At 41.4% G+C, this 15,274-nt stretch overlaps 1 protein-coding gene across 1 annotated transcript; it reads right to left on the bottom strand.

The window, feature by feature from the left end:
* Nucleotides 1–3,503: 3,503 nt before the first annotated feature.
* On the bottom strand, nt 3,504–6,089 carry LOC6528228 (pickpocket protein 28). The gene is made up of 7 exons (XM_002089254.4): nt 5,784–6,089; nt 5,456–5,719; nt 4,750–5,260; nt 4,548–4,687; nt 4,357–4,487; nt 4,058–4,298; nt 3,504–3,938 (listed from the first exon to the last, which is right to left on the bottom strand). Exons 1-7 carry the CDS (start codon nt 6,053–6,055, stop codon nt 3,677–3,679), a joined length of 1,821 nt encoding a protein of 606 aa, XP_002089290.1. The 5' UTR covers nt 6,056–6,089; the 3' UTR covers nt 3,504–3,676.
* Nucleotides 6,090–15,274: the final 9,185 nt, after the last annotated feature.

Genomic DNA, 15,274 nt, shown 5'->3' on the forward strand with positions numbered 1-15,274 from the left:
GCGAAAAAAAAAATCAGAAAAACAAGTTAAATGCATGCATAAATCAATCAATCCCAGCATTTGACAGACAGTCTCGAGTGGCGAGGCAGTCGAGGGTATGAATGACAGACGGTTACGATGTGTAGACTTTGTGTGCAAAGTAGGTAACAAATATTGCATATGCTAATACACATGATACCCTTGTTAACTAAGCAGATCTTAGTCCGAAAATAACTAAAATTATTTGGGTACGTACAATTTTTGATTAGTTTATAGGATTTATTGGAAGCAACAAAAAATAGTACAGTTTATAGTCATAAAACCACTATTTTGAAACATAGGTACGTTTATAATAATGTAATATCTTTATATTTAATATCTTTATAATATATTTTTACTAGTAAAGTGCAGAACATGTTCAGTATGCTTCGCCTTTCCTTTGACTTATACAACTCTCTTCTTACCCGCATTTCCTGACTGTCTTTCTATTGGGCTCTCTGTCTTTCAACAGCAGCGTTCAGCTGTCAAATTGATTTATTCGCCAGTTTGACATATATTAATGGTCGTTGGTGTAAAATAAATGCGCATTAAATTATAAATATGTGAATCTTATTTTATTCGATTTTTTTTGTTTACTTCAATTATGCAAATACTTTAACACAATCGCTAATTTGGAGACCCTTTGAATAGCTGTTGATGAGGAATTGTTTAATTGAATCAAAAAGAAATCGCTTTTTTGATTGGCGTTAAAATACCTCTTATCTGTTTGTAAATAAGCTTACGCTTAAGTAATTTTAAAGGTGGGAGTAAAATTAATTAGGTTAATAACGTAGGGTTGGTGTAACATGATGCAATTTGTGCGTATGACAACCAGTTGTTTATATGAACACAAAAAATATCAACAAACAACTATTCCTTTGCAAATGAACATAAATCTGTCAGCAAGAAGTGCCATAAAATATAGTGTTTTTTTATTATTATTTTGGTTTGGTTGTGTGGGTGCGTTATTACATTACTGGCATCGATTAATGAAAATTGTTAAATATTTTCATGTTACATTATATACTCCTTTTTTATTATTGGCATTTGATTGGGTTGCGACTTTTTTGCTCATAAATAAAATGGATTCCAAGGCTGAGCCATATATTTTGTTAATTTGAAAATTAAAATTAATGCGATTAACGTGACAAAAGCTTGTTCGGAGTACGTTTGAAGTTGTAAATTGAGAGCAAATCCTGTTTTAATTACCGCCATTAAAATTACAAATTAAAGTAAATAATTGAAAGCAGAACACAATAAAAAAAGTATTAATTGAAGGCCTGTTTGAAAACTCTACAAATATTTGCTGCTTATTAACATAATAATTAAATATATTTTTTGGTGAATAATGTTAGTCGATTGCACCACAGTTTGTTTGCATATTGAGAAATACACAAAAGTGGAAAAGGGGAAATAGAATTTTTGAGACCATTTCGTGTTTCGAGACGACAGATCTGAAATGGGCCAAGACGTTGCCATAGCCATTAGCCGCCCACAAATGTAGTGCGGATGAACACGCACGATTAATAAATTAAATTAAAAGACACACAAAGTGTGAGAAGGCGAGAAATACGAATTTTCCAAATGAATTTGTTAAACACTGTCGACTGGCTGCATTATTCTAAGCATGTGCCTTGAAATATGTCGCGACATGATAATAAAAATATTTGTTTTTCTACACTCCCAGCTAGATCTGTATACTTTTTCGTACCGATGGTTCTCGAGTTGGTTTTATTATACCACTTACATGGTAGGGTATACTAGAATTGTTGAAAAGTATGCCACAACAAAATGATGTAGATAATGTATATACATATTTTCTGGATCAGGATCACTTACCGAGTCGATCTGGCCATGTCCGTCTGTTAGTCCGTCCGTTTGTCCGTCCGTTTGTCCGTCCGTCTGTCTGTCCGTAAGAATGCTGTGATGTCGAAAACTATAAAAGAAAGTAATGTCCGTGCTTACCGTGTCACCGATATGCAAAAAAACTTTACAACTTCTTGTTCCCACTCCCACAAGCTAAGTAACAGGTATTTGATAGTCGAGGAACTCGCTCCCTTGGTTTTGTTTATTGGCTAATAATAATAAAAATAAAAATTAATTTGAAAATACTTTTTAAAACGCCTTCAAGTTGTATGGCTGGCTGGCGGGTATAGCTTAAGATTCTTATTTATTTGTTTTTCTAATTTGTATTTTTCGCTTCACATTCATTTTTCTACATTCTTAGTACGTTGTAGTTTGTGTGATTTATTTATGAGCTCTGCGATTGTGTTCTGTGTTATTGTTTCTTAGACTGTACGACTTTTTTCGGCGTTCCAATGATATGTTTGCTTGATGAAACCCAATGTGTTTTGTTCTACTTGATTTATGGTTCTCTGCGCGATATCATTTTTGTATTTATTTGTCAAAATAATAGGCTATGCTGAATTTTGCAAAGGTAATCCCACAGGAATTCTTTGGTTATTTGACAATGAAACTAATTTTTTTGAAGAGAAGAGTCTAAGGTGGAAATTTCCACAGTATTCTGCAAGTCTTGAGAAATAGATTGCTACAAGAATTGTGAGTTGCGAAAAGCATGTCAATTTATAAGCTAAGACTGCATTTGATTTATGCCAACATAATATTTCTATACGTACCGATATTAGTTGTTCCTTGGCGACTTCCAATACGAATTTATTTTCGTCACAAGCCATAAACAATTTAAGCGAATTGGTTTTGAGGGTCATTAACTAAAATCCATCCACTTATTTTAGACACGAACAGCTGTGCCAACAATTTGTCAACCGAGCACCCCGAAATACGCCTAATAAAATAAATATATGGAATGTTTTTACAATTATCATAAAATATACGAATATGAAACTTTCATAATTCTCTAAAGTAAACAAATTGTGACAGGAATACGAATTTAGAGACTTAACCTATACGCATAATGCAGATTCTTGAGTGACTTTTCTCGAAGGCAAAATATTTGTCTGCGATAAATCTCCATCGTTTCCCCTTCATTTTTTCGACGGCCACACGACCTAACGAGAAGATCAAAGCCAAATAGCGAACACATTTTTTATTGTCGTGGCTTATTAATAATGCTGAAAATGCTGAAGTTTTTAATACTCTTGCATGATTTGTGGCCAGTGACAAAATCCATTAGATCTGACATTCGGTGCGAACAGATTACGTTTAAATATATGCCTTTTCGGGGTCTCGACATCGATGAAATATTGCTGAAAATGGTAGAGCAAAGAACCCCAGGAATTCCGTTGGGAACACATTAAATACTTTATGTGCTTCTGGTTACGCCTTTAAATAGGACATTTAATTACTATCTGTGTTCTGCCGGAGTGTTGCAATCAATTAATTAGAGCAAATCAATTGCTTTGGTTGTGTGCTAATCACATGCATTTTTAATTTGTAATCGATTAAAATACCTGGCAAACTGGAAACTCAATTGGGCTCTCATTACTACTGGCTTTCGGAATGTGTCATTGTGAGTGCGAAATATCGTTATGTGGGACAACTTTATTTTCTCGTTTAAGTGCTCTGAACTAAATGCCGTCAATGTTTTCATTGCAACTGATTTAATTCAATTGAGTTTGCTTTACATACATAATGGTACAAGTTTTTCGAAATCGTATTTTGCAGTCTTTCAGACTGCCGACTAATTCTCAGAGTTTTCCTCTGGTACATCCACTGAGTTCTGCTGTTGTAACTTGTGCTTTCGTCGATCGCGACAGCTGCCGCAGATTCTCATGCAGAAGAAGTAGATCAGCTCCAGGAAACTCAGGCAGGAGATTCCCATGAACAACCCGCAGATACCGCCGCAGTTTGAAATCAATGTTGATACCCCGAAGAGAATAGTACGTTTGATGGCCGTGAACTGATGCTCCTTGAAGTAGACGGAGAGTCGGGATCCAATAGCGCTGGGAAAAAGATTTAAGTTATAATATATACTATATGCAAACAGTATTGTTGAGCGATAAGGTAGGTGTTAGTTAAATACCCTGACACATTGTATTAATCTTAGGTAAGTCACACTCACTCTGTATGCTCGTATTCCTCGCGAAAGGCTCGAATGGTTTTGGCCACGTCGTATTTGGCCCTGGATATTTCGAAATTATATTCCAGAGAAGTGCAGGCTGGCATGCAGTTGCAAGTGATGTCGACACTCTCATCAATACTCTTTGCCATCGTTTGGTTTTGCAACAGGGCATACAGCTCATCCTGGGCCGTTGTGTAGCAGGTGATGTCCTTCAGTCCACACACCGGAGTGCCAACAGGTTCTATACAAAAAATCCGATCAATTTGAGTCAATATTTTGACAATTTAAAGTTCACTCACTGGGCATCCAGAATTTGGCACAGCCGCATTTGGAAACCGTATAGTTGGCCAGGCATTCGGTTTGGCAATTGCTCTGGGAATAGGAACGGAAAAACCGCAGCGATCGCTCATCATCGAACAGACACTGGCGTCTAAATAAGCATAGATATATATAAATATTTTGTCATATCTTTTAACACGAAACCACTCACTTTTCGGGGGTAATTTCGTGCAAATTGTCGGTGGACACGACATACGCGGGCAGCACACTGACCAGCACCTCGTCGCCATGAGGGACCAGGATATAATTGCCCGTTGTCAGCGGCACACTCTCCGGGGAGTTGAGAAAGACCTGTCAAATTACACATTAGCTGCGCACAGGTCCACGGTCCACACCCAGTTCTTTTCACACACCTTATAGCCCTGTTTGAAACTGCGACAATCGTAGTCGAAATTGTGCTGCAAACCCTGCAGGAAAGCAAAAAACCCATTCTTCACCGATGAGAACACCGTTCTTTGGGGATACGCATTCTGACCCTGGTCTACGAATCCGGTGTCCAGTGACCAATTGCCGGTGATGACGTTCCAAGGGGGCAAATCCACATCGAAGTACTTGTTGAAGTCCACCACATCCGGATCCACATAGCTGATGAACTTCTCGTCACGATATATGTCCTTGGGTCGCAGCCCATTGAATTGGTAGCAGATTCCCTCGTCGGTGGCCACAAAGTCGAAGATCTTGTCGCAGAAGTAAAAGCGGCCATTCCACTTGCAAAACGGCCCCGTCTCGTTCTTCGATATACTCAAGTCAATCAGAGTCTGGGTTACGTCCACATTTGGCAGGTTTAGCTGCGATAGCAATGGAGTAAACCGCTGCACCACTTCCGCATCACAAATGTGCATTGCAACCGCCATTCGAGCCAGGCTAGGGATATGGAAAACGAATGGGGTTAAGACTTGTGATTTAATATTAAAAGGCCTTAAATGCGAATCAATCTTAGAGGGTAAAATGAGTAAGACACTGCCTATAAGTATTTTAGATTTTAGGGATCATCCAAGATCCTCAGTTTGTGATTAAAGTGATTCACTATTATTAAGCAAAGACCCTGAAATACTCAACTCTTCATCATCCGCGTCGCTGATGTTGCCATTCTGCTTGTACTCATCCCAAAGCTGTCGCGAAACATTAGTATAGTCAAATATATTGCGTTCCATCTTGATTTCCGGGCAAATGGTGATTGTGGGAAATGGTATCTTATGGACCGGCACCAAAGTCTCATCGAAACCGAGAATAACTGGCGAGTCCTGCCACTTCAGATAGGTGTCCCAGATGAGTGAAACGGCAAAGTAAACGGAAATGCACGTGAAGAAAAGCCAGTACAGTCTGGAAGCAAATAAAGTTATTACATAGGCTCTTAAGGACTATACTATACTATTCACAAACGCACTTTTCATAGATGGGCCTGTGGACCTCGAAGATGTAGCGTATGCCGTGAATGGTCGTGCTCTTGGCATACTCCAATAGTAATCCTTTGCAGGCAGACAAAGTGCTGCCGTATCGAATGCGAGACTTAATGATCACATCACTGGGAACATCACTCAAGGCAGCCGAGGCAATGCTGGCCCGGGTATCGAAGCCGGGAAGGGTCAAAAGTTCCGGGCCGGGCAGAATGCTGATGCCCGGCTTCTTTTCCTCCTCGTCCTCCCTGATCTCGGCCATTGTCCACCAAACAGAACTCGTGGAATTCGACTAAGCTGCGCCACACATGCGGCGTGTCCTTTTATAGTCGACCCACTGCGATGGAACACCTCAAAACTGGGTGCGCTCTCCAGTTCCGGTGGGTCCTTGCCTGGGGACTTCAATTCGCACGCACCAGCGACGCATTCACTTACTTAAGTTTAATTACAGACCCACATCGCTTGCCCTTTTCACTGCCACTACATTACACCATATAACTAATTCTTTATTTGCATTGTGCAGTAATGTGGTGTCCTTACAACAAACACCTCCATTTAAAACAACAGAGGATTGTATGGATAGTAATCATTTCAAAGTAATGTGTTATCATCCTCCTCTGCTGAGCCATATTGCATCGGTCTTAACAATTTAAAATTTATTGATAGTAGCGTAGTAACATTGAACTATATTATTATACACAGGACACAATGGTTAGCTCGGGAATTCTTTCCATCCACCTGGGAATGAGAAGGAATCCTTGCAATTGAAAAAAATGAGAACTTATCAAATCATCTCGTCGCCGACTAACCGATTTTGGAAGTATCATCGTGTAGTCACCGTGATTTTATGCTAAAAAGATTGTCACCCATGGTCGAAATGCCGGCGAACATTACTCTTTTTCCGAATGCTCGACATCGTTTAAACATGTTCCTGGAATCCAGTGGGATACTCTCCTTTTATGCCGGCCTGGTATTGCCATTGGCAATGGTATTGGCACTGGTATTGGCATTGGTATTGGTGGCGGTAACGTCTGGTGGCATTCGTGCGTGGCTCGATTTTGTCTGCGTTGCAGGGCGATGCACATGCCCCAACTCCAACTCCATCTCCATCTCCAACTCCAACTCCAGTTGCCAGCGCTTGAATGTGGCTCAGTTGTTGGCACTTATTTGGGGACATTGTCATCGATATAAAACGGAAAGCGGGGCTTTTTGCAATGTCCATTGGTCAAGAGGCATCCGTTGCGCATTTTTCGAATATTCAGCCAGCTCCGTGTGGGTTTGGGTATCTGCAGTTTTTCTCTCCTTATTTTTTTTTTTGGGGGGGCATTATCAGAGTGTGTGCATCAGCATTTGGATTCGCGTGAAATTCACTCACGACTTGTAATTATTTAATTTTATTGTTTGTTTTGTTAGCAGCCGCCGACATTGAACATCGCCTTGTTCGCCGGGAAGAGAGTGTCTGCCTACTGTTTAACCAGATTTCAGTATCAGATCAATGGCTAAAGGCCTTTTAAAACTACACTAAATTATTATGTAGATAAGTTTTGCAATGTCCATGCCGAACAACGCCTACAGTGGGCGTCAAACGTGAACTGCCTTTTTATTTGCGTGCAAATTGTATTCGCATTGGGGCGTGAAATTCTGTTTTTGTGTGGCTCGAATATGGTTATTAGTCATTAGGCTTATAGAGATAATTATTGCTGGTAAGTGGTGGGCTTAACATGCCCTTAACTGAATTGATAAATGAACTTAATGAGCGGCAGTTATTGAATCACGAATCTATAGTATCACTAAGCAGTGTTTTAAGCTCACTTTTACGTAAGCAAAAAACTGGGACAGGTGCGTCTTATTCTTGATTGTATTTCTGTGACGTGGGGGGCGTAGCTGAAAGTCAATAAGATATGACAAAGTAATTTGTGTTCCATTTAATTGCTTTTAAAATCCACAAGCTCAAGAGCAATTCCGCTTAAATTATTCATATTTTAATGTGTTCATACATAGAGGCCACACTCACAAAATATTAATATAGCGCCACAAAAATTCAATGGTCCGTCTGCATTTTAAAATATTTTTTGCTCTTACCTTGAGTGTGTGCATTTGATGGAACTGTAATTAAATTGGCGAGTGCTTCGAAACGTCACGACAGTTTACATATTTTAGCAATTCTATTTGAATAATTCATGCTTTTCCTGTGGGTGGTCGAAAAATGGTCGGAATTACCCTTTGAAGCTCCAATTCGAAGCTGTTGAAGAGCTGTGCATCGGTCAACTACTTTTTTGCCGGCAGAGATATTCATTAAACATTTACAGTGGTCATGAAAATAAAAAAGCAAGAAGTGGAAATAGATTAAATATTGCACGCAAAGCTCTGTAATTTGCAGCTGGAATTTTCTATCGAGGCTTAGCAATAACAATTCGTTTGTTTCTGCTCTGTTTTATCTACATATATATCTACCTGAACTGCAATATATTCGGAAATGGTATATGACATTTAAGATCACTTCCAACAGTTATTACTTCAAAGTATTTGTTACAAACAAAATACGCAGAGTTTTGGATTGTTCGTCGATGGCATAATAATAATTTGCATAATGCCTTGACTTTTTCAATTGCACTTGTGCCAGTTGAATGGGGAAAACTGGCCACTATATATGGCGTCATAACACACGTTATGATCTCATCAATTCAGGCTGCTTGCCATCGAGGGCATAACTACGAGCATTCATTACTCCCAGTTCCGCCTTGTATCTCCCTCGGCTGGAGATCCACTGGATGGACGACTGTTATTCCCTTGTGGCAAACAAGGACCACTCTGCCAACTTGGACGATTCGCATTTGTTTATAAATTATGAGGCAGGGACAAAGCTGACTGCAGCTGCTGATGAGTAGAGTTGAGTTGGCTGGAAGGCCGGGAAAGGATGCCATACTGCTCCCTCCCTCCCCGGTCAGTTTTGTGTAATAAATCAAAAGGAGTTTCGCCTGCAAATCCTCTGTCTTGGCCTGGAGTCTGTCTGCTTGATGTCTACCTGTCTGCTGATGTGCTGTGCAGTTGCAGTTGCAGTTGCATTTCCAGTTGCAGTTGCCGTCTGTGGCACTTGCGAGCTGGCAAAATTTATGCATGGCTTCACATTTCTTCGAGTTATCATTTGTTACCTAAATTATGCATGTTGAGTTGCAGGTTTTGTTTTGGAATTACTCCAGACGATTAGCCGACCCAAGGCTAAATGCTCAGTGGGGATGGCGGATGGCTGTTGATGTCAGCTCGCAAAATTACAAGTTTGCCTCCATTCCTCCTAGCCAAATGCATTCAAATTAATGCTCATGTACATATGCGATAATGCTAATCGAATATATTATAGCTTGGGCTCGACTAAACAAAATTTCAATTATGAAAACTGACCAAACAAGACACATTTATTGTATTATCCCTTCGGGAATCCTTGGCACATTTGTTGCGATAACGTTCGGTAGCAACAAAAATCATGGAATATAATTAAATGTATAATTTAGTAAGCGATTCTATCCCCAAGCGCAACCACAACAAATTGTTTACAAATGGCCCACGTTTAATGTAAATTGTTGCTCACATTAGTTGCCACAGATTTTCGCCCATGATTATCCTAATTAAAAGCGCAATTTTCCGCCACATCTGCTCTTTTTCCCGTTTACGTACAAATATACTGTACGACGCATTTATTGCTTTGCCACATAAGTTTGGTAATAAATGTTTGGATTTAGTTTAAAAAGTTTTGCCATTGCTGGAAATGCTGTTTAATAATTTAAATTTGTATTCTAGTTTCAAACACGTGAATGTAAATGATTTATTTCAAAGTGTAATCAACAGTCTGTTTAGTTTTGTTTCACATTTAAATAATGTAAGGCTAAGGCTAAAATGATTGCTGAACTGCGGGTCGTAAAACATTGTTATACTTTTTAACAGCCAACAACAGTGGCCAATTTCCAGTGCAACCGGGTGCCATTTATTAACCGGACAATCCTAAGTCATTGCGGTGACGTTTATGACCGACACACAGGGCGGAATATGGGAATTATAATCAACTAGTACTTAGTTAGTACGACCCCACGTCGCAGGTCGTATAAACAAGTGCATAAGTATATGGCTTAAAATGACTGTGTCAACGATATTTATCATGGGCTTACATTGTCATTAATAATGCCGCCAACTTGGGCGAGAGAATTGTGATTCGCTGGAGGAGTGCGGTGCACAAATTGCAATTTCTATGCAAATTTATAACAAATAATTACTGACAGCCATATTTCATTAGTAATTGCAGGCATTGCACACGGCGCTCGCACTCGCACTGGCACTCTCTCCATCGCGAATCACTAACTTGCAGTGGGTATTTCAAAGATAAATTCGCAGAGGCAAGTCAAGTGAACTCGGCTCGTAACAGGCCACTTCGCACAGTGAGGCAATTAAGCTGATGACGTTGATAAAAATCAACAGCAGTCAAGCAGTCAAGCTGCCATAGCCCATAATTTATGGCCTCCAGCGGCAGTGGAGCGGTCGAGTATCGGGCAGTAGGGAAATTATCTACATATGAATATGTGGCGACACATTATTAAAAGGTTGAGAGTCTGTCGTATAACATGTCTCATATAGGCACGTTTATGTACCCGTATATCCGCCAGTGATCTGGCCGGATGACAGGCGATCGTTAACAAGTGCGATCAACTTTGTAACTATCTATTAATCATGCTAAAATATAACTTAAATCAAATAGCAACGGTGCATTTGGCGATCGATTCTGGCCTCGTGCTTGATTTGGCCTAGTCTTTAACCGCCAATAAATGGGCTTGGCTTCATATATCCACTATACGCTGAGATTCCAAGCTCGTTTACATATGTAAGTTATCTCATAACACGTAGTCAATTACTAAAGGTGAGATTAGTGGCATGTTCAAAATTTGTGTTGCAATGAATATTTTAAGTTTCGGTTTAATTATTGTAAAGAGCGACTTACATTTCTTGGAAATATCAACTATTTAGGTAAACTATAGGTATGACGTGTGCATCGAAAGTATACAATTTGCATTAAGAATCATTTCAACAAAAATTCATTGGCATTCAAAAGCATAGCAAAGCTTTCCCGTCAATAAACGCTTTCAAAATACAATAGAAAACTAATTAGTGAACAATTCGGTTTGATTGACTGACAGTAGGAATATTAAAATACAGCACGATCGAGAAATATTATTTGAATTTCTTTTAGAATCGCGCGTGCTAAGTGGTGGTTATAAAATCGTGGCATATATTCGCGGTAAACGCGAACAGAAATTAACATGCAACACGACGGCAGCCGCTGACAGCAGTCGCTATGGCGGTGGCGATGGCGATGTTGTGGCAAGGATGGAGGGGCAGGAAGATGGCCGGAGTAGGATCTGCGACAGAGTACGTGAAGTGTCAAGCTGCCAGCGAAAATTCGCGACAAGATTGCACAACAGCAGCATTGTGCTCATATTTAAAATGGCCAACGATGTTGACCAACGCCACAATGGACTCTGCCGTGCCCGGTTGGCATGGGTTGGCATGGGATGGCATGGGATGGCATGGGATGGCAATTGGCCATCGACGTCAGACCGCCAGATATAAAGTATTTCGTGCTTTGTGGCTCTCCACAGATTCTGCACTGTTCAAAATGTTCCAGGTATGTAATAAAGGTAGTTTCAGAAAATAATTGGAATGACCCCTTTCTTTCTTTGCCCCTCTCTTTGAATTACGTTCTAGACAAAGGGTATAAACTTAGACTAGGGAAAGATATGGGCTCTCCTATAGGTTAGTGATCTTTCCCAGTGCAGCTGCTCCCAGAAGGCCTGTCAAATGCATCGGTTTCATGGCGGTCCCCAGGCACCAGTCGAAGTCCCGGTTGCAGACGTTGCGTGAGCACCGTGGCTGCGACTTCAACACCTTCGAAAGGGGGCATCATCATTACCATCATCATCGATAAAATGCATTTGCAAGCGCATTGCATACAAACTGTTTGCTAAATTTATTTATATGTAATGTTCTCGGTCATGCATATTTAATGTTCACGCATTTATCCCCGTTCTTCCCGGAGTAAAGCAACACGAAGACTGAAGATAAAATGCAGTTGCCATTGGCTTTGGCTTTGGCGACCTCAACCCAGGGAGCTCCTCCATCTGCACCTCCATCTCCTCCAGCTTTGCAGACAAGTAGCTGCTGTTCTCTGCTCCTCTGGTATCTGCATTTGGGCTTCTGGTTTGCTGGCCAGAACGGTTAGCTGTTTTCGCCTTGTTCCTCTCGTGTTGCGGTTGTCAGCCATCAACCTGGCCAACAACGACTTCTGATTCCGAGTTGGTGTTACTTCGGCGGAACGTTGGTGCTTAGGCATGGCTAATGAGATTGTTATTGGGGATTATGGGGCAAATAAAATGAAACATGTAATGACAGCTATAAAGCTATCATTCAATCAAGGCAAATTTATTGGAGAGCCTTGGGGTAGAATGTCCTATTTGGGCCAATATATGAAGCTTAGCTATGATTTATATACAATTTGCATTATCCATTCCATATTTTAGATGCCAGTTTTCTGTCGTTGCCTTCTCTTTCATTGTGACTTGTGCTGCCAACGTCTCAATGCTCATGACTTGAACGCACAGACCCGTAACCCGTATACCGTATCCCGTATCACCCCTGAACACGAGTGGTAGTATATAGGAAAGTGTTCCCGGTGCTCATAAATCAAAGTGACATGACCAACTCTCGGCATTAATATTTCAACACCACAAATGCGGCGTCAATTCGCACATGGGAGCTGGGACTGAAGAAGGAGACGACGTGACAGGGACATGCACAACGATGTCTGCAAAATTGTGTGCATAATAAATAAATATGAAAGGCCTTCATCATCATGGCATCGAAACTCCTAGCTCCTAGCTCCTAGCCAGTGTGGGGACACACCCAACCCAGACCGAGTCGATTCCAAAGTGCAGCTCACTCTCTGGCCATCGAATCAAATCATATCAAGACAAGCGGCCAAACATGCAACATGAGCACATGAGCAGGCAACCCCAACCAAAACCAGACCAACAGAGAGAGACACGCTCGACTAATTATGGAAATGTCATCAGACGTTGATAGTTCCCCCTGTGAGGTCTGCGGCCAAAATGGGAAAAATGCATACATTTAGTGCGCGCAATTTGCCTGCAATGCCTCGACACATGCGACAATTTTTAAGCAGCACTTGCCTGGCAATTTATTAAACTCGTGCGACTCGACTCCTTCGTCTCTCTCATTCTTGTTTTGTGGAAGAAATTAAAATTTTCGAGCTCGATTCGGTACCGGTACTGTGGATTGGGGAATGAGGATTGGGGCTTGGAGGTCGGGAGTAGGGAGTCGGGAGTCGGGTGGAGGTGACGACAGACACTGGTTAAGACAGCCAGCGACGCCTCTGAAGTGACAAAAGTTCAGATCGTGGGTGGCAAAGTCAGACAAGACGGTGGCGTTGCCTCCATGCACAATGATATATGGTTTTGTCGGCTGTCATTTGGTTTTGAAAATTATTGTTGTGGCCTGCACTTCGGGTTTGCTGTCTTTTGTTTATACTCTTCACTGACTCCGGGCCACTATGGGCCACTGCACTACTGCATCATAGTTGTTTGTGCTGAAGGGCGAGACTGTTGGAAACAAACGAGTCATTCTTATCCACTCACTTCAAATGTTTAATACGAACTATGGACTATTTTATTTTTACTGCAAAAATGTTTTTTTCTAGTAAGTTACAGTATTCCATATTCGCTTAGACTTTCTCCCGCCCAAGTGTTTAGCATTCTGTTGTTTTTCTTTCATTTGCCGGGCTGCCAAGCTGCTGCTGCAATCGTAAATTTCAGTGAATTACGATTTACCTGCTTTCGCACAGAGCCAGCATGTCTGCATTTTAAATATGCAGTCGGCACTTATCACGGGCGCAGTATTGTCAAACAAGTCGGCGATTTTAATGGTCGCCAGGACTGACTAAGAAGGATCACCCAAGTCCCACGGGTACGGTAGACACTCCGATCGCGATGTAATACATACACTTCATATATCTCTTGAGGGGCTTTCCTACCCAATTGGCTACCTTAACAATTTACATGGTGGCCAAAAAGGACAGTCATATTTTATTCGAGCTTGTCGTTCGTTTTCGCTTTCAATGGTTTTATTTTTGCTTCGCGATGTAATATTTTTGTATCTTTTGGCGATTTTTCATCTCCATTATTTTGCAGGAAAAATAAATTTGCAAACGGTAGAAGAAATATTTTCACAAAATCCCCATCCAATAAATTTCATCCACCCACCCGTTTCCCATTCCCCATTTTCCATTCCCTATTTTCCATTCCCCGTTTTCCATTTTCCATTCCCCTTGCCCGTCTGCCGTTGCCATTGCCGTTTTCCTTTCTTTCTGCGCGAGGTTGGGTGACAAGTCCAGCCTGGTCGAATGGGTTTTGGTGGGAGGATTGGGCTGGGGTGGGATGGGATCGGATGGTGGCTCCAATGATAAATGGTCGCGGCTAGAGGGAACTATAATGGCCAGCGCGATGGCGGTGGCTTTCACCTGCGATGTGGTATGGGCGAAATAAAACAAGAATCGGAAAGAGTATTGCGGAGGGCGAGGGCCGGCGAGATCTTCATCCTCGGCTTGTCAAAAGCACTGAACGTGAACATCACTTATATATGAGCTGCATGCCCCACAGCCCCTACCAAAACCCATTTCCAGGTGCCCACTCTGCTCCACTTCTTGTCCAGAACGATTCTCGGCTATATGTGGCGAAATGGACATTTATGAAAGAATTATTGATGCCAACGCCAATATGTGTGTGCGAGTGTGTATTTTAGTGTGTGTGTGTGTGTGCGGGTGGTTGGAAGGTTTGTGGCATATTTTTTATGACTCCCGCAGAGGGACAGAGATGGTGACCAGAGTCGGAGTCTGAACCATGGCCTGGCCTGGCCAGGTCAGAGGGTGTACCCAGTTCTCCCAGTCCCACTCCCCCGCCGTATAATACAATAAATTGTCAGGTGGGGCGGCTAGCTGTCAAAATGCAGGGGCATAACTCTCTCTCGACCTGCCCCACCACCCACCATCTATGGCAAAAACGAAAATTTTAATTTATCGACGCCATATGTGGGCAGTGAGCAGAGGAACTATTGCCAGTCAACTGTGTGTGCCTGCCTGCCCCTTAAGTTCCACCTACCATTTCTCAACTTCTTTTTGGGGAAATATAAAACTTGATTTACTGCCATTTCGTGTGTGGTAGTGGTAGCGGCAGCGGTAGCTGTTCCAGTAGCTCCACTGGTATAATTTAGCGGCAAACGTAACCGAAATGTTATGATTTGTGAGCCAATGGATACGTACTTGCTACATATACATACATATGTATATAGACTTTTTTCCGGTGGCTCTTGTTTGCCTTTGGCCATGACTTAAAGCTTTTCCGATACGATTTTAGGCATCTGGTTTCGG

The sequence above is a fragment of the Drosophila yakuba genome, chromosome 2L, assembly GCF_016746365.2.
Source record: "Drosophila yakuba strain Tai18E2 chromosome 2L, Prin_Dyak_Tai18E2_2.1, whole genome shotgun sequence".
NCBI lineage: Eukaryota > Metazoa > Arthropoda > Insecta > Diptera > Drosophilidae > Drosophila > Drosophila yakuba.

Excerpts from the sequence above, each read along its gene's own strand:
- LOC6528228 (XM_002089254.4), bottom strand. The coding sequence starts at position 6,055 with ATGGCCGAGATCAGGGAGGACGAGGAGGAAAAGAAGCCGGGCATCAGC. Across the intron at positions 5,261-5,455 it reads AGCGACGCGGATGATGAAGA|CCTGGCTCGAATGGCGGTTG; the intron begins GTTGAGTATTTC and ends CCATATCCCTAG. Across the intron at positions 4,299-4,356 it reads TGCCAAATTCTGGATGCCCA|AACCTGTTGGCACTCCGGTG; the intron begins GTGAGTGAACTT and ends TTTTTTGTATAG.